General features: G+C 51.4%; 1 protein-coding gene across 1 annotated transcript in view; it reads right to left on the reverse strand.

Annotated features, from left to right (window-relative positions):
* Positions 1-17,911, reverse strand: part of ALX4 (ALX homeobox 4) — a 31,909-nt gene extending 13,998 nt beyond the window's left edge. The window contains exons 1-3 of the mRNA XM_059187160.1: positions 17,753-17,911; positions 17,209-17,295; positions 13,328-13,400 (exon numbers count right to left, since the gene is read on the reverse strand). Of these exons, the coding sequence (XP_059043143.1) occupies positions 13,328-13,400; positions 17,209-17,295; positions 17,753-17,911 (319 nt within the window). The remainder of the gene's footprint in view (positions 1-13,327; positions 13,401-17,208; positions 17,296-17,752) is intronic.
* Positions 17,912-19,715: the final 1,804 nt, after the last annotated feature.

The raw sequence follows: 19,715 nt of genomic DNA on the forward strand, positions 1-19,715 counted from the left end.
CAGGTCCTCAAGGAAGAGGGAAGAGAGCCTTCCCATCTCAGTCTTCACTGTTGATCATTTTGCTTTAAATTGGGAGGCTGGGCCTCTAATTTAGATGACAAAGAACAATGCCCCAAGGTCCCATGGCTCACCCCCAAGAATCCCAGACTTGGGGCGGGAGGGGGAGGTCTATGTCAAACTCCTTCTACCCTGCAGCTTCTCCAGCAAGTGGGGCCACACACGGGCTGTGGGGACAGAGAGCTCACTGCCATCAGGACACCTGCCATTCATCCTCAGCTCCGGCCTACGTCTGTCTCCTAGAGGTTTGGCTCACTGGTCTTGGCTCTGGCGCTCCCGGGTCTTCCCTGAGATGGGCGCCACACCTCCCAGAGCCTTCTGTCCTCCTGTCTAAACAGCCGAGGTTCCCACTGCTGGCCCCAAGTTTAGCAAGACTGACACGGGGGGCTGCTAGGGACAGGTTGCATGATGGTTTTGGGGCCTGGGCAAAGCCAGCAGTTTTCTCTCCGACCGAACAATCCTGAGGAGCTGGGTGGAGAATCAGGTGGGTGGCCCAGGGCCAGGAGTGCTGGGTTAGGATCCCGCTTGCCCTGCAGTGCCCTCCTCAACAAGACAGCCGTTGGAACCAGAGAAGCCCACCACTTGGGTTGAAATACTCTTCACCAAAGGTTCCCACTGACTTCCTTGGTCTCCCTCACCTGCACCTCTGGTCACCTGCCTGGAATGGCTTCCTTTCCAGCTGACCTGCAAGATCCCATCAAGTATCAGCTCCTCCAGGAAGTCCTCCCAGACTGCGACAACCCTACAGACCCCTTTGGCCTCTGCTCAGCCTCTCCCATCACTGCCCGTGTTTCTGAACAGTATGTAATCAAGCCCCAAGTGTCCATTCCTTCCTCTAGCACATCAGTTCCCGGACAGTTGGAACCTCATGTCACGGACCTGGGCTTCGCCCAGGATGGGGCAGATGGCAGATGTGCTATGAGAAGTTGCTGGAGAGTAAGTGGACAATTTCTAACGAGCAAACAAAGCCGAGTCTGTGCAGCTACCTTTGTGTGCCTACCATGTGCCGGCCGTGGCAAGCCACCAGCAGAAGGTGCTTGTTGAACCCACGAGTGGACCAGTTCATCCTGCTACATGAGGAGGAGACAGGTGGGTAGGACACGGGAGAAAGGGGCTTGCATTTGCGAGTGCCTCCGTGAGCAGCTGGCATCAGGAGACACAAGAGGAGACGAGACAGTGGACCAACACGGCCGGCGGAGCATGTGCCCATGTGCGGCCGGCGGGAAACACGGAGCATCAGGGCAGCAGACGCAGAAGCAAAGGGATGGGATTTAAGGAAGGGGCTCTAGAACGTAAACGTCCAGGGAACCCAGTCTGAGATCTGCTGGGGGCCAGCTCCGTACCCGCCATGATGCCATGGTGGGGAGAAGGCCACCGGGAGACCCTCTGTCGCCCCGCTTCTGGGCCAGCCCTCTTCAGGGACCAGAGCACTGTGCTGCACGAGGCTGAGCAAGAGCAGAGCCCCCTGGGCCAGACCACCCGCCTGCAGCTCTGGCTGCCCCACCACCACTTCCAATGGGACTCTGGACTGGCGCCATGTGGATGCCCCACCCACAGTGTGGAGGGGGCTCTGTCCCTGTCTCAGGGGCCCAGGGCAAGGTCATCCTGATCTGCTGCTTCCCAGTGGAATGTCTTGAGGTGGCTATAAACCGCAGATGACCCAGAGGAATCAAGCAATGTGTGTACGTAAAACACCCAGGGTGACCAGTGGCTGCCCCTCCAAAGGTCTGCCTGCAACGGCAGCCATGATGGTCGGCTCGCCCTTCAGACGACCCTAGGTCAATGTCTCCACCAACCACTTCTGACGAAGTAGCAGCATTTAGCTTGAAGATATATTGCACATCAGGAGCCACAGAAGGGCCTCCAACCTCTGCCTGAACTCCGAGAAATACAAGAGATGGAAAACCTGTCTTTTTTCCATTCCCCTTTTTTTGCTGTCCTGTTTCAACCCAATGACGTCACTCTAACCTAGTCTAAACTTTTTTTTTTTTATATATATACGAAAGCCCTGGAGAGATTTCCGAGGGTGACTGTGATTTTTTTTTTCATGGCTGTGATTTCAAGAGGATGCACTTCTGAAGCGAGGAGGGTGCGGGAGGGCTCTGTGGGCTCATTCTTCCCCTGTGCACAGACGCACACCCGCAGGCACAGGGCACAAGCCTGCAGCTGTGAATGGGTGTGCGGAACATGTGTGTGGTTGCCTGCGGACAGTCTGAGTGCAGGCCCACGAGCAGAGTGTGTGCGGCTGAGTCTGGAGATTTGTGCAAGCGAGGGTGACTTTACAGATACACATAGGTGAGTACGGATGCGGGAAGTGTGTGTGTGTGTGTGTGTGTGTGTGTGTGTGTATTAGTTGTGCACAGGCCAGTGCATGTGGTGTATATGTCTAAGGGGTCTGAGTAATTGTATCCTCCATGGTTTTGATTACATCTATTTTCCCTCCAAACATCTGCTTTGTGGGGGACACGCCGCTCTCTCTGTTCCCGGGTGAGTCGGCCTCACACACCCCTGTGGCAGAGCACACAGGGCCGATGTAATCTCCTTAAACAAAACAGGCCAGCATGAGGCCCTTTCATGCTATTTAAAGGGCACTGACTAAAAACCCCCCGCTGCTGTCCAAACAGTCGTGTGGGGGCAGGGCAAAGGTGAAAGGTGAGCCATTGATCACGTCCTGGACCCACCTCCTCTGCCCTGGCGCTCCCGCTCCCGGGGCTCCCAGCAGAGCTCAGCCTGGATGTCCCTGGTTTAGGTCCAGGCCCACTCGCTAACGCCAAAGGGGTAGCAGGAACTGGGGGTACATTTCAGCGGTCTCACCTGATGATGGCAGACCGGGTCCCCACCCTCGGGGACCTGCCGACCTGCAGGGGAGAGCCAGAGGTGGAAGCTTGGGTGCTCGGGGTGGCCCCCACCGGTGACATGGGCACCCCTGCTCACCCACACCAGCTCTGAACACGCCTCTTGAAACAGAAAGTCGGAGGCGCTGTCACAGAGCCCGGGAGACTAAGGAGACCCGCGGGCCACGTGTGGTGTGTTGGATCGGCTCCTGGAGCAGTGAAAGGACAGCAGGGACACAACTAGTGACCTCTGAATAAAGGACGGGGCTTAGTTAACAGTAGTATGAAAGGAGAAAAAAAAAAGAAGTGGGCAAAATATGTAAATAGATACCTCACCCCAAAGGACCTACAGGCGACAAAAAAGCATGAAAACACGCTGGACAGATTATCCAGTCCCGAAATGCAAAGTACGAGCCCCGTGAGACAGCCCCATGCACCGACTGCCACGGAATTAAAACCCCGGGTGGCACCAGGTGATGACGAGGACACAGAGCCACGGAAAGTCTCCCACGTCGTTGGTTGGGAAAACAGAGAAGCAGTTCTATAATTAAACCCACACTCCCCACGTGACCCAGAGATGCTGCTGCGAGGTGTTGGCCCGGAAGATGTGAAGACTGATGTTCACCGAACCTGCCTGCAAATGCTTAGAGCGGCTTCGGTCAGAATCACTCCACACTGGAAACAACCCAAAGGTCCTCGAACAGGTGAATGCATAAGCAAACTGGAACCACCACATGAGGGGCTAGAGACTCAGAGATAAAAAGAATGAGCTATTACACAGTCAGTGGCAGGAATAACTCTCAAAAGCAGCATTAAGGTCTGTAAAAGAGGCCAGACTCAAAATTTACATATGTATGACTCTGCTTATTTATCCCAGGACATCCGGGGAAAGACAGCAGCAGGAGGATGGAGAGCAGATCACTGGTTGCCAGGGGCTGGGGAAGGGGGAGGGCTGGTGTGTGAGTACGTGAAACTGCATGGGGATGTGTTGAGATTCATAAAACCATACACCACCCCCTGATTTTAATTTTGCGGCACATTATTTGAAAAAGGAAAGACACGTAAACTAAAGAGAAAATATAAAACTGTGTCTTCATATGTTACAGAAAAACTAACTAATAAAAAGTTTGTATGTCTTCACCCAGAAATTCCACTTCCAGGAATGTAGCCTAAAGGAATCTTTATGGCTGGGCATGAAGAATTTGCTAGAGAGAAAGTTCATCATGGCATCTTTATACAGAAAAACCAAAAATAACCAAAAATATCCAGTAATAGGAGACTGGTTAAATAAAGGATTCTATTTCCATAAATAGAAGATCCTTCCTGATATTCCATATTCTGCAAACTGTTTCTTGGCTTTGCACACACATTATTATGTATTTATTGGAGATTTTTTCCCTTTATTACCTCTCTCTGCTTTCCATAAAACAGAGAGTATATCTGAATATATTTGCTTTGTGTACCCCTGTCTAACGTCAACTATCATGGCTGGCATGCAGTAGGTATTCAATAAACACTTGATGAACAAATGAATGAAACTAATATAAAAGAACAGTGTTTTCACATCTGGAAGGATGTTCGGGGTGTCGTAAATAAATCTCATCTTTAAAAAAAATGCAGAAGGGGTGGAATATCTGTCCTTAGAAAATTCTAGAACTTTCTAGAGGTGGGAATATAGGTATATGGGTTGATTTTTGTTCCTTTTTTTTTTTTCCTGGTCCGAATTACTTTTCTATTTGTCTTACCATGAAATAGAATTGCTTTTATCATTATATAAAATACTATTTGAAACCAAGGATTAGAATCCCAAAAGATGACTGAACTCTGTTGTGAAGTTTTGGGGGGTGGGAGATGAGCACCAGTAGGGGTGCAGTGGAGAAAGGATAGGGATGCTTCAGAGAAAGGCCCTTTTATGGGGGGGATTGGCCGCTGTCCTCACAAACTGGGCCCCCTAGGACTTTGCATTCTCTTGGGCTCTGGAGACTTCCAGATTATAGGCTTATGTTCACCTCCTAAAGGGTTTCTCTGCCTTCAGGCCTCAAATACAACCAGACATACACATCTGATTGTACTGCAACCTACTCTAAAGGCTTTCACTGGTTCCCCAGAGCTCTCACTGGGATCGCAGGTAAACTACAGGGTGCTCAGTCAAGTTAAAATTTTAGAGAAACAACGACTAATTTTTAGTATAAGTACGTCCTCGAGATTGCATGGAAAATACTGACAGTAAAAATTACTCATTGTTTATTTGAAAATTCAAATTTCACTGAGCATTCTGAGTTTATAGTTAGGTTTTTGTTTTGTTTTGTCTTGTTTTCCCCTAAATCTGCCAACCCTACCAATCAGGCTTGCTGTGACATTCATGATTCCCCAGGCGGGTCTGACCCCTGCCTGCTTCGTAGACTCATATTTTCTCCCACTCTCTGCCTCTCTCTCCTAGTCCCTTCTAGTCCCACGGACCAGTCCTTTCATTCCCCCAGAGCGTCACACTAATATAACAATTATCCAAGTTCCCACGTGGAAAAATGTTAAAAATCAATCAGCGAAGTGAAGATACGCCAAGAGACGGAAACTATACCACACACACACATAGTAAGCACCCCCATGCAGACACGTTTCTTCGCACACATTTTTTTTAAACCTAACACTCTCTCCAGGACATCTTTCCACGCTGTTCTTGATTCTTCCATCACCCCATTTGAATTGGCTGCATGTGATTCCTCCACAGGGACAAACTCGGTCTAGCCAGTCCCCTACTGCTGGGCACCCGGGTTTCTGACTGTTTCAAGGATAACAGGCCCGCGACGAACATCCTCGTCGTTAAATCCTTCCTCCATCATGGTGATTTACATTAGAAGGAGCTCCAAGAACGACTGGATCAGATCGTGTTCACATTTGAAGGTCTCCGATCAACAGGGCCAAACTGCCTTCCAGAGCCATGAGTCTCCCCTTGGCTACCCATGTGCCACCCGCTTCAGGATGAGGGGTGTCCTGGCACATTAAGCATCTCTGCCAGTGTGATAAATGAAAGTGAGATCTTGGTTGAATTTATATTTTTATTACCGGCAAAGTTGAATCTTTCATCTGTTACATTCCTTCTTCTATGGATTGCTTTTAGTGGACTCCCAAGGTTCAGGGCCAGGATGACCCCTTCTCTTTCCCTGACCCCAGGGCTGGGCTTAGCTCTTAAATACTGAGTTCTTTGCTTTCAAGTGCTTGTGTCGGGTCCTGTCCTCCGCTTGAGTGTGAGAGGTTCAGAGCAGCACATCCCTGATGCATCGCTGGGGCTCGAGGTGGACCTGCCTCCTTCTGCCTTTGGGAGCTCTGTATGTCCTGCTGGGGGTGACCCAAGGCACCTGCAGGACAGGGACCGAGCCACAGGGCTGGGCTCCAGATCCAGGAGGGCCCGGGTCCCTTGGTGCACACTGTTGTATGGGTGGGGTGGCTGAGGCAGGGAGGTGGGAGAGTGGGCTCAGGAACCCACCTAGCCATGGGGCAGGGCATAAAGGACCACAGCCAACCTTGCTGCCTCTATGGTCCTGCACAGAACTCTTGGCTTCTCTGTGTTCTCATTTCAACAAGTATTACTTGGCTCCCTGCCAGGGATGGGGGAAGGGGCTATGGAGGGGCACAGTCCCTGTGGGAAGCCACAGCTGAGGAGGAGTCACCAGGCCCTGGGATGCGCACAGAGCTCAACCACAAGTCGAGCTCCCTGGTCCCCTGCTTCCTTGAAGGTTCTAGAGCCCCACTCCTTGCCGCCAGGCTCAAGGCTGCAGTTGCTCGTCTTGCCACCAGGAGGCACTGCAGTCCCAGTGAAGTTCCTCAGGGTGGACGTGGGCCCCAGGGCCCCAGGCCTTGAGGAGGTTTCTAGAAGTCTGCTTGAAGACCAAGGCCCGACCTGGGAGGGTTTGCCAGACAAACAGCTATCCAGCCCTACTGTGCGTCTGCCACTGTCCTAGCTCCCCAAGGGACACAGAGATGAATGACATGGGTCTCCGTCCTCTCCCCACAGAGTTCATTCCTCCACCGGTTCTGGGGCTTTTCACATTCTTGACTGATTTTGACCCCCTCAAAATTCCCATGTGGTGGCTCTCTTGAGAATCCTCACCCCACAGATGGGTAAACTGAGGCTCGGAGAGCAAGGACTCGTTGAATGTCACCAGCAACCGAGGACAATTTATTCCCCCAAGTTGTCCTTTGTGGAGACCCTGGGGAATCCTGGGTCCTCCAGCTGCTTGCAAAGGAGCCATACAGCCGCCCCCCCCCCGGCCCCAGCACCCCCGGTGGTGTCTTCTATGGCCCTGGCAGATCTCTGTGGGATCCTCTAAGTTGGGGGGGGTTCAGCAGAGGGAGGGGCTGAGGCCCCTCTATCTTCACTCTACCCCCACACAGAAGCCCTCCCTGTTCTTCCCACAGGGGCTGGGTTGGGGAGTGGTCTTCTTCTGGCCCAGAGGATTAGGGGGGCACTTCCCAGGACTGAGGAAGGAACTGTCACTAAAAGCCAGTGACAGGGCCTTTGGCTTGAACCCAAGCCTAGGACGCTCATCGCTCATCACGCTGTGGCAGTGTGAAATGCGCTGGGACACTGAGTCCAGCAAGAGGAAATGGTAGGAGGCAGAGCTCAGGTTCAAACCCCCAGCCTGGGGCATTTTCTCTGCGTGGCTGGGATGGGGCAGCTAGGAGACAGGATCAAGACAAAGGGGCAAGACCCAGAGTCCCAGAAAGCCACTTCCCTCAGCTGCTTCTACAGGGGTCCCAGCGTCTCCCACCTTCAGCACCGACCCTGATAGAACTCTCTCGAACAACTGGGCCCTCCCATGGGGATCCATGCCTTTTCTCGGGACCTTGATTTTGGGGTCTCCTCCATCCCCCAGCTTGCCCCTCATTAATTCTCGCCCCAGCACTAAGTCTTGTTTTGTGTTCATTCTCGGCTAAATACCGAAGGATTCAGAGGAACGTGGTATGCGTGTGCAGCTCCCTCTTGATCAGTGCCAAGGACACAACACGTATGTGTATGTTTATAAATCAGCACACATGCGTACACCCCGAGAGCCTGCAAGAGAGATTGACAAGAACACAGATGCAGCAAAATGTCAACATTTGGGGACACGGCACAATGGGGATCTGGGGGTTCCTTGTCCTCTGCTTGTAACTTTTCTCTACGTCGGAAACTATGCCCAAATTAAAAAAAAAAAAAAAAACAACTTTAAAAAAGAAGTATGTGGATAGTGCTGTATTGTATATTTGACAGTTGTTAAGAGAGTAGATCTCAGAAGTTCTCATCCCAAGAAAAAAAAACTTATGGTAACTATGGGAGGTGACAGACAGTAGCTAGGCTTACTGTGGTGATCGTTTCTGAATATACCCAACTATCAAACCATTATGTTGTATACCCGGAACTGATATCATGTTGTATGTTAATTATATCCCCATTTAAAATGTTTTTACATAAATTTAAAAAAAGATTATGGTTACAAGGAAAAAAAGTTATGTGGGCATGAATAGGAAGAAATCACTTTACGCAGGAATCCCCACTCTGTAGGCGGCGCCAGTAGTGACATGCACAGGGTGTGCGTGGAAGCGTCATGAGCGACCACGGCCATCCACGGCCTTACACGTGGGCCTGCACACCCACAGCAAAATCCCAAGGCAGATGCTAGCTCTGGGGATGAACCCTACCTCCCCAACCCTCTGAAAACCCTTACTTCCTCAGATGGGACAGGTGACCCGGTTGGAGCAGGTGATTTTTCTAGCAGCATTTCTAAGACTTGTAGGAGGCGTATTTTGTTAGCGGGGGGGGGGGGGGGGGGGGTGGTGGGTGTCAAGCTACCATTGGGACTTAAAAGTAAAAGAGGTACTTTATTTTTTGAAGCTCTTATAATTTCAGTTTTCTTAAAAGTGGTATGAAGGAAGGAGGCTTCCTTGCATCTAAGAAAAAAAAAAAGAATGATAAGAAAAGCACTGACAGGAGCTAACAGGTGGAAGCAAACCAATAAATAGCACATGAATGGATAAGCAAACAGTGGTCTCTCTGTGTGATGGAATATTCTTCAGCCTTAAAAAGGAAGGAAATTCTGACCTGTGCTACTACACAGAGGAAACATGAGGACAGGCTGGTAAGTGAAATAAGCCAGTCACAGAAAAGCTTCCCCGCATCCCCGGTACCTAGAGGGGTCAAGTGCACAGAGACAGAAAGTAGATGGTGGTGGCCAGGGGCTGGGAGGGGGATGGGAAGTTAGTGGTTAGGGGGTACGGAGCTTTGCTTTTACAAGATGAGAAGTGCTCTAGAGAGAGACCGCAGGGATGACTGTACAACACTACTAATATATTTAATACCACTGAACTATGCCCTTAAAAATAGTTAATATGCCCTTAAAAGAGTTAATGTGTTAATTATACTTTAATTAAAAATAGTTTTAAGATGGTCAATTTTATGTTATATGTATATCTTATCAAAATAAAAAAAATTGAAAAAAGAAAAGAAAGTCCCCTACCCAGTGTCCCTTCAGGCCTTTGTCCTGGCTTTGGCTCACTCTGTCCAGGGCTAGGTCCCCTCCACCTCCCAGCTTACATACACCCCAGATTCCTTCTCTTGTCCTCTCTCGATACTGTGTCTGGGTTTGTGTCTGTTCACCCCCTCATCCCTCGGTTCACTCAGGTGTGCGTTCACGGAGCGCTTCCCCAGGGGTCGTGGCCTTATGAAGGGGACAGACAGGTAAAGGTGACCAGTTGTCCCGGAGCCCAAGGGGCAGGAGCACTCACTGTGTCCTGGGCACAGTGGGGCTCATAAGGAACAGTGGTCAGTTCTACTTGAAAAGGTCAGGGGATCGGGCTCCTGGGTGGCTCAGTGGGTTAAAGCCTCTGCCTTCGGTTCAGGTCATGATCCCAGGGTTCTGGGATGGAGCCCCGCATCGGGCTCTCTGCTCAGCAGAGAGCCTGCTTCCTCCTCTCTCTCTCTGCCTGACACTCTGCCTACTTGTGATCTCTGTCTGTCAAATAAATAAATAAAATCTTTAAAAAAAAAGAAAAGAAAAGAAAAGAAAAGGGCCGGGGAGGCTTCATGACAGTGTGGCCTTGAACTGAGTATTGAAAACCAAAGAAGTCTTGGCAAGACATGTTACATTTCCTGGTAAAACAAGACACTTCCAACTCTCCAGACTAGGCAGGTCTTAATGACCAGGGAGGAGCCCTTCCCCCAGGGCTGGGGACAATAATCAGAACAATTACATAATCTCTCTGAGCAGTACCAAGCCCATCCCCTAGTTCATGGAAAGCCCACTTATGACCGAACACTGTAACATTGCGTCCTGATGTTTGCCACATTGGGTGGGGGTCTTAACTAGTAAGAACCCACACCCTGTTAGCAGCTCCTCAAGAAGACTAGAAGTTTCCCAGTTCCTTCCTTCCAGGCCTAGCCCAGGTATCAACCTCCAGTTTGGCCTCCCATGGCTGGAGGAGATCCTGGTTTGTTTGTTGTTGTTGTTGTTTTTAAGATTTTATATATTGATTGACAGAGAGAAGCAGCAGAGGGAGAGGGAGAAGCAGGCTCCCCACTGAGCAGGGAGGCTGATGCGGGACTCGATCCCAGCACCATGGGATCATGACCTGAGCTTTATGAAGGCAGACGTTGAACTGACTGAGTCACGCAGGTGCCCCAGATCCTGATACCTTCCAAGGGATAGGGGACCCACCCAGGGCCAGAGAGGCAGATATGGCCTCCCAAACTCTCCCTTCCACACAGCAAGAAGCCCCAGAGCTCAGGAACCACACTGGGCCACCCCCCTCCTTACAGGCAGGATGAGGAGGCCCTGAGCCTTCACACAACCTACCAGTGGAAGATCACGGTCTCCTGATTTCAGACCAGCCCTGTGGTCACCTGCGCACTGCCCCTCTCCACCTCCGCCAACTACACAGCCTTGGGCTTGTCCCTAAACATCTCCCACAGAACCCCTCTGAGCTCCATTCCTCCTCTGTAACAGGGAGAAAACCTGCATCCCCAGCCCCCCCACCCCCCACCCCCCAAAGAGACACAAAATAGCACTTTCAAACCCAAGGCAGACCAGGCTGAGAAGCTTAAATCCTGCACTCGATGAAATGAAATGAATGCGAAATCTTCGGAGTCCAACAGACTTGATTTCTGATTCTGCCACTTATTTGCTTCACTCATGCACTCTTCATTCATTCATTCATTCATTCATTCATTCAGCAACATTTCTGGAGCACCAGCTTTGTGCGTGCCAAGTCCTTGGTGGTGGAAATACAAAGCTGGATAAAGACCCCTTCCTTCAAAGGCCCACAGGCATCAGGGGGACTGGCTATGGTGCAGGGTGCTGGACAGGACAGGGGCATCTAGGCCAGTCTCAGTGGGGGTGAGGGGATATTTTTAGGGGCCAGTCCAGATCTCTATATAGGAGGGGCTTTGAAGCAACAGTCTGATTGGAGAGGTCTGTTGATGCCGTGCTTTGCTTGCACTTTATGCAAGTGTCGGTTTTCCCGATCCAGGAAACAGAGGGAGTCGAAAGATTACAGGGAGGGCTCCCAAACCACCCATAGTTCTGTCGCCAAATGGTGTGAGTTGGCCTCTGGGTGCTGCCTCCCCTGTAAAGTGCATCCCAAAATGGGTATGAGTTTTGAATGAAGCAGAGTACAAGCTGCAGATCCCTGTCCGAGACAGTTGGCCCTTCTCAGTGGTAGTCCTACAGCAGAAATCAATTCAATTTTTATTTGGGGCCGAGTTAGGCCAGGACGCTTGCAGGAGCAAAGCAAAGACGCTCCAGCTGCAACTGTCTCCTTCTGATGAATTCACATTTATAGCAAAGACTGTCCATGGGCTGAGACACTTGAAACCACTGTAAAAACGACATGTTAAATTTATTTTGTCTTATATTTACTTAAAACTTCTAGTGTTGTAAAGAAAGGCCCTTCCATAAATACATTTTAGCGTAAGGCACACTGCAATGTGAAAGGAGGAATCTTAATCACTGCACTGATGACCAAGTTCAGGTCCATCGTGAACTACTTAAAAAATCCTCGCTTCCACGGACACTCTTGGCGACATCTGGCCTCTGCTGGCACCCCAACGTTTAATTGCTCAAGAATTTCTCAGTGGGAACATCTAGTGCCTTCGACCCACTGTATCATCAGAAAGGCATCTGGGGTGGGCAGTGGTAAGAGGGGCCATTCCAGAAATGTGCCACTTGCTGCTGTCACGGAGAAACTAAGCTTGCTGATTCAGGGCCAGGTCCCGGACTCCTTCTGTCACCTTCCCAGGCTGGTGGGACCTCCTCCTTGTGGATTCCTTGCCACACCTTCCTTTGAGTTTCCCTAATGGCCCCGACGAGCTAAATCGCTCATCACACAGCATTGCAAGAGGAGATGGGCAGCCTCCGTCATTGGACAGGACCCTCACCGGAGGCAGGGATGGGGTCTTGCCCTGTTCCCTTACCCTCATGCCCCCCCCCCAGCAAATACTATTGCACTGAACTAATCTCTTTTTTTAAAAAAAAATAATTTATTTATTTATTTATTTATTTGAGAGAGAGAGAGAGAGAAAGTATGAGAGGGGAGAGGGTCAGAGGGAGAAGCAGATTCCCCACTGTGCAGGGAGCCTGATGCAGGACTCAATGCCATAACTCCAGAATCATGACCTGAGCTGAAGGCAGTTGCTTAACCAACTGGGCCACCCAGGCACCCACACTGAAATAATCTTGTTAAATTACTGAATGTCTCAGCCTGTGGAAGGACCATGTGGGTTTGCAGAGAATTTCTTCTTTCACCAAAATCGAGTGTTCTCTTTCTCTGAATGTGTTTGTTCAAACCTAAAGAATCATTTGTATGCTAAAAAAGCCAAAAGACTTTTCTCCTCTTGGACAAGAAGAGAAAAATAATGGCTGAAGTCATTGAAAGGCTGCCAGTTAAGAGTTTTCTGAGATGGATGAAGATGGTAAGATTATTCAATCTCAGCTTTAAAAAATTCCACCTTTATAGATGGTTAAAATTACCAAATTTCTAGAACATGCTTGTATCTAAGCTATTGGTTAGGGCTTCCATCTAAGTGGCTGGAATTTGGAGTAGGTAAGTTCCAAGTGTTTTGCCCATCACATACAACTAGGCAAGTATAAATAATTCTCAATATTCCAATATTTACTTGTTGGTTGGAGAATGGTTCTTTCATTGACTTCTGCTCATCTGGACTGAAAGAAGTTTTCAAATAAGTCTCTGCCTTAAAATGCATGGTATGGGGGCGCCTAGGTGGCTCAGTCGGTTACCGGTCTGACTTCAGCTCTGGTCAGGCTGGCCTGGTTCTGAGGAGGGAGATGGGGTCTGTGTGGTCAAGATCTGTGGTCATCACTGTACTGGTGAGGGGAAGACAGTGTGCTGTACATTGAAAACCTGCCCCCAGATTTTCTGCCCGGAAATCTGCCTCCCCAGTTTACTGAGCTCTCCCACATGCTTGATCGTGTCCAACGGCCACACCAGCATGATGTCACCAAGGTCACGAGCATTGACCTGTAGGGCAGAGGGGTGGAGAAGAGCAAGGCCCTTTGACTTCAGGAGATCTGGGCTCTTTATCTGTAAATTAGGAGTCCTAATACCTCTTGAGGGATTTGAGTGCAAGATCTCAGGACAGGCTTGGCCGATGGGTGATGCTTACCAGCGCTCCCTTCATCGCAGATGGGTGTGCTGGGACCCAATGTGGGTGCAGCACCTCCCTGATAGGCCCTGAGCGGACACTCTCTTGTGCCTGGCCCTGAGTTGATGCAGGGATGAACACGCACCAAGCCTGCCCTCGGGGACCTCCAGGTTGGATGCTGTGGGATGTCTTCCAGATGGGGAAGAAAGAAAGTTGTGCCCCAGTTCAAGATGCCTGGGTGTGAGGTATGGCATATTTCAAAGGATTTTGTCAACCACCCGGTATACATTCAGTTATCCTTTGTCCATGTTCCAATTTTGTGTATCCAAGTCAACCGTAAGGGCCCATCAAAGTTTCTGACCAACCTGACATAGCCAGGGTTCCAGTGAAATCCTGCCAATAACAGCTCCTACTTACTGAGCACTTACTCTGTTCCAAGGACTGTTCTAAACTCTTTACCTGTATTAGCTTATTTAATTCTCGCGATACCCTAAAGGCAGATAGTATTCTTAGCCTCATTTTAGAGATGAAGAGGTTGAGGCAGAGAGGTCAGCCAGGTTGCCTGAGGCCCTTCAGCTGTACGGGCTCACATCTGTTTCCAGGTCCTGGCCCGGGAGCCCCCTGCCCCCCCCAAACCAAGGGCATCTAAAGCTTCAGGCTGCCTGTGAACCTCATGGGGAGGCGGGCGGCAAACACCATTTCTGTAAGATTCCAAGAATGCCAGAGAGCACACCTGTTCCTTGTCTCTGGGCAGGCAACTGGGAGACCAGGCTCAAGCAGGTGTCTGTTTAATCCTGGGGCTGGGGGGCCGCAAGGTGAGAAGTACAAGAGGGCCGCCTCCCCCAGCAGTGACGGCCACTGCTATATAGCTACCTCCTCTCTGGTCACCTACGGGTGGGGAGGGAGGGGTGCAGAATCATGTCTAATCTGGCCTCAGCCCCAGGCTCTGTTCCTGGCACAGCATTGGGGAGCGCCGGAGTGGACGCAGGTGGTGGCAAGAGCCTCTCAGAGGAATCAAACAGAAGATAGTCAAGGGGCAGGGGAAACAGCATTGAGCTGGTTTGCGGTGGATGGGAGCTTCCCTCCTGGAGTTCCTCCCTGCTCCACCAGGAGGGGGCACTGGGAGCACCTTACTGAAAGAAGAGGTCCCAAATTTGAGCCTCTCAGAAGTGGCCCGAGGCCAAGGTTATATAATTCTGGCACTCTTGCCAATGGCTCTGCCCTCCACCCCTTTTACCAGCTCTAGTTCCTGGAAAACAAACATGTCCCTGGGCTGAATCTCTTTGGCTACTTCGTCATTAACTCTGGAGGCCAGGGGCTGGACAGGATGACTTTTGAGGTTTCCCATATTCTGGGATTCTGGACTTCACCTCAGAAAGCCATGTCCGGGGCAGGGAGACAAACCAATGGAAAGGAAGAAAGAGCCTAGAAATAGACTCTCAAACATACGGCCAACTGATTTTCAGCAAAGGTGACAAGACCATTCAACAGAGAAAGGGCAGTCTTTCCAACAAGGGATGGTGGGAAAACTGGGTATCTAAATGCAAAGAAACAAAGAGTTGGGTCCTTACTCAGAATGGACCTCAACTTAAGAGGGAAAACCATAAAGGTCTTAGAGGAAAACACAGGGGAAATTCTTCGTGACATGCGGGTTAGCGATGATTTTGTGGTTGTGACAGCGAAAGCACAGGGAAAAAAAGACAAAAATTGATAAACTGGATTTCATCAAAATTAAAATCTACTGTGCATCAAAAGGGCATGATCCAGAGAGGGAGAGACAACTCACAGAATGAGAGAAAATACTTGAGAATCATGTGTCTGATGAGGGATTATTATCCAGAATATATAAAGAGCTCCTACAGCTCAACAACAGACAAGCAACCCAACCCCCAAAATGGGCAACAGACTTGAATCCACATTTCTTCAAAGCAGATCAACAGCGGACCAGACGCTAAAGGACAGCTGCTGTGTGAGCCTCCTTCCAGGAAACACCGTGTCCTCACCGAATGGTTCACTTAAAATGATCAAAATGGTAAACTTTACATTTATCACACAATAAAAAAAACTATCCCTAATTAAACAAGAGATTTTGAATTTTTAAAAAGGCCCTCTGAGTAAGCACGAAGAACACTCGGCTTGGGATCTTGGCCTCTCACAACGCTCAGAGGCCTCCAGGGGCTTCTCTCAGGTCCAAATCCTTCAGCAGAAAGCCAACCTCGAGTTGGGCTTTGCTACTGCCGTTCCTTGGGTCCCATCTTGCCCCATCCTGCCTGTGTCCACCACAGACTCTTTCCCAAACACTGCAGGTACTTTCCCAACTCTAAGCCTCTTATTCCTGCTGTTTTCTGAGTCAAGAGTGGCCTTTGCAGCTCCTTCAGTGAGAGCTTCTCTTCAGCCTCCGAAGTCCACTTCAAATGTCCGTATCCACAAAGCCCCAGTCCATTTGCACTTCCCCCTGGGGACTCTGGCTTCTGCACATCCAGCTCCCTGATGTTAGGGATCAACTCACTCATGACAAATGCTGCATACCTCCCTGACATGGGGCTCGACTTGTGGGGGCTGCTTTGGGGGCAGAAGAAGTCTGTAGCAGCACCCAATTCATTCTACAAAGAAGGAGGAGGGAGCTCTCTGCCTCTCCCATCCCCCATGGTGTCTGGCCCACTGTAATCACTGACTGCACTGAGAGGCTCAGGTCGAAATACTTCCTCCTGTCTGGGCTCTGAGCTCCACAGCATCCTTTCCAGAGCAGAGAGGCTACATCTCCTGTGTGTGTGTGTGGTGGGGGGATATGGGGGGGGGTGTCTCTGAACCCCAGGGATAGGGCTGAGTAGATGAGATACTCAGGTATGAACAGCAGCAGCTCTCAGGTGGCCCTGCCAGGAGGACAGCAGGAGAGGACAAGGGGCCCAGAATGGAGCAGGTGGGGGATGGAGTCATAGGCAGGAGGGACCTAGCAGGAGGAGAGTGGGGTGGGGAGCGAGGTTACCCATCTCACTGGAGCTGGCCCTGGATGTGGCAGCTGGACCCTGGCTTGTGGCCCCTGACGTGACAGCCAAGGGGAAACAGTGGGGCAAAGGGGTGTTCCTTCAAGGGCAGAGTCCACGAGGACTCAAGGCTCACACAAAATGGGGCTACCAAGACCTCTCGGCTCCCACCCCTCACACTCCACAGGGAACCCCGTGGGGATAAACGGTTTCCCAACAGGGTGCAAGAGGTCTGCGTTCAAAGAAAGGGGAAAAGAAGAGAGATACGGCAAGATTTGCCTTTATTCGTCCCTCCCATGGCTGTCAGCTCCACCCTGCCCTGAGCAGAGTTTCTGGCATGTTCCTGGGGCCTCTGGAAACTCAAGGCGAAATCCCTTAGACCAGTTTGAGGCCCCTGTGTCATGCCTGCTCCCCCCCCCCCCCCGCACCACAGCTCATCAGGACACTTGAGTGGGTGAAGAAGCTGTGGCCAAGGTCACAGGGTCAAGTCTAGAACTCTGACCTGTTGGGCACCAAGCCACCCTTGACCTCCCCACCCACCGCATCCCCAGATGTGGAGAAGGGAAGCGCTCCTTGGGAGTCATATTTGTAAAACCCAGTCTTCCAGGCTCAGGATTAGGGTGGCCTCAAGTCTCCTTAGGCTCCTCCTACAAAAGAATACCTTTCAGGCTCTCAGGGCCTTGGGCCATCAAGCACTTACCTTCTCCCTTCCCAGCAGCCCTACCTTGGGCAGGTACTTGAACTTGCTGAGTCTGTTCACCTCCTTGAAGTAAGATGGCAGGAGGATCTATGTCATGGGCCAGAGACTGAGATTCAATGAAATAGCCCTTGACACCTGGTACACTGCCTGGTGTACCCACAGGGGTGGGTGAATGCGGCTGACACACAGAATCAGCAGCACAGGGGTTTGCCCTGCCAACTCAATCCCCCTTTGGCCTCACACTCCACCAGACTCACTTCATTATTGTCCCCATCCTGCAGATGGGAAAACTGAGGCAGGGAGCCAAGCCAGGCACGCCAGACTAGCTGCTTCTGTGGGTCAGACTCACCTTCCCCTTCAATACAATGAATCAGGCAGCGTAGTGGGGCCTAGAGGCCTCCTGAGGATCCCGGAGAGACCAACCACCCTCTCCTGGCGCCTGGATCCCAGGCCTGGAACAGCACAGAACCCCAGGGCTTCAGGAATCACCTAGCACCATGTGGGGGTTTTATAGATGGGAGACCGAGGCCCCCAATGGGGGGACCTGAGCCAGATAGGAGCCCATGTCGCTGGATGGTGGGCTGCACAGCTCGCCAGGGAGATCCATGGACACTGAGGGGCCCATACCTGGGAGAGCCTGGGAGTCTCCATCCCCACTCTGAAACCTGATCAGAACCCCCACCTCCTTGCCATAGGTGGCCATACCCTAGTGCTCTTAAGGGTGGACGCATGAGGGGGTGAAGCTCCTAATCCTTTCCAGGCAGAGAACAGTCCTTCCTGCCAGGCACGCCCCACAGCCTGAGTCCCAGCTTCCCCATCCCAGTACCAGCCCCAGGGAACTGGGCTTGCCCAGTTACTGATCTTTCTCGAACTCCAGACCTGAAGGCATGGGACATGCCCTGTGCTTCTCAGAATTCCCCACAAGGTCTGGCATGGTGACAAACAAAGTTTGGTGAGTGATGAATGAGTAGAATCAGCATCTCCATCCCTCTGTCTGTGAAACTGGACATTTGAGCCAGGAGACATCTGGCGTCTCTCCCAACACTAGGTGGGACACCCACCCTGACACTGAGATCCATGGTGTGTGGTGGGGGAGAAGCCAGGCTCCTGGACATGATGAATGCCCCGGGCCCAACCAGTGGCCATCCCAGAGAAGAGATTGGTCATGTGGCCTCAGCTAAGTCCCTCAGGCATGCATCTGCATGGTTTCCACCACTCAGGGAAGAAGACTTGTCTTAGGGAGCCTGGCAGAGATTAGCGGTCCCAGCCAAGACTTGTCCTAGGGAGCCTGGCAGAGATTAGGGGTCCCAATGGGACCCCTAATTGCAGGATGAGTCCCTGCAATCCCACGGGGGACCCTCCCCCCCCACCCGTCAACTGTTGCCTTGAATCCCCAGGATCTCTGGGTGGAGTCCGCCTTTTGTCTCAGGAGAGTGGGGCTACAAACACCTGCCCTATTTGGCTCAACCAGAGAGTGTGTGTGACTAGCTGGCGGGGTTACAGCAAAGGAAGAGAGTGGGTGAGGCCAGCAGATGTTCCCCCAACCCCTACTTCCCCCACCCCCAGCTGCGGAAGGAGGAAAAACCAGTTGTGCATTCTGCCTTCCCACTAACCTGGCTGCAGGGCTCCATGTCTCCCTAGGTCTCAGCTTACTCATCTGCTAAATGGGTTCTGCAACGTGCCTAGAGACGGCACCCACAATGGTTTCTTTTCCGCAATGAGCTCCACAGGATAGAGGGTATACTGGAGAGCTAAGGGTAGGAAGAGGCTTCTCCGTGGTGTGGGTGGGCTGCGTGGACCCAGCCAGAGCTGCTGGAAGACTCTAGGGCTCCATGTGAAGACTGTCACTCACTCAGGCAGCTTTCCTGGGCAGCTGGGACCTGTGGCTGGGAAGGCCACAGGCTGTGGAGCACGGGTGCTTAGTCATGGTCTCCCCACAAATGCTCTGGCGGCAGAGGCTCTGCCTGCCGCAGGAGGCCCCAGGGGTGTCCCTAACTGGCACAGGTGCTCCCCTAACAGGCACACAGCTCCCCTACATGGGGTACAACAGGTGCAAGTGTGTCTTTCACGTAGGAGTGCACACCAGTTAGCACCCATGGCCACACCTGGAAACACGTTAGGACAGCAGGACCCAGACCCAGTGAGCACGGGCAGGACACATGCCCATGGGGTTCATGCTGCACTTGTGCCCATAAAACCCCCCACATCCATGCTTGAGCAACACTCTGAATGAGACATCGGTTCTCCATTCAGCCTTCTACTGACCAGTAAATATTTGTTATGCCCATGGATCTCCATCCGGAAGGACCTGAGCTGTAGACTAGCCCGCAAGCACACTGTTCTCCTAGAAGGAAGTCTGGTTCAGTAAGTGCGGACATAGGTACCCTGAGCAGAGACAGGGGACATGACTACAGGGGCCAGGAACCCCAGGCCTCAGCCCAGAGCCTGGTCATCTGTGGGCACCAAGACTCTCCAGAGTTGGCTACTCTCCAGAGTTGGCTCCTCTC

The sequence above is a fragment of the Mustela lutreola genome, chromosome 1 (assembly GCF_030435805.1).
Source record: "Mustela lutreola isolate mMusLut2 chromosome 1, mMusLut2.pri, whole genome shotgun sequence".
Classification (NCBI taxonomy): domain Eukaryota; kingdom Metazoa; phylum Chordata; class Mammalia; order Carnivora; family Mustelidae; genus Mustela; species Mustela lutreola.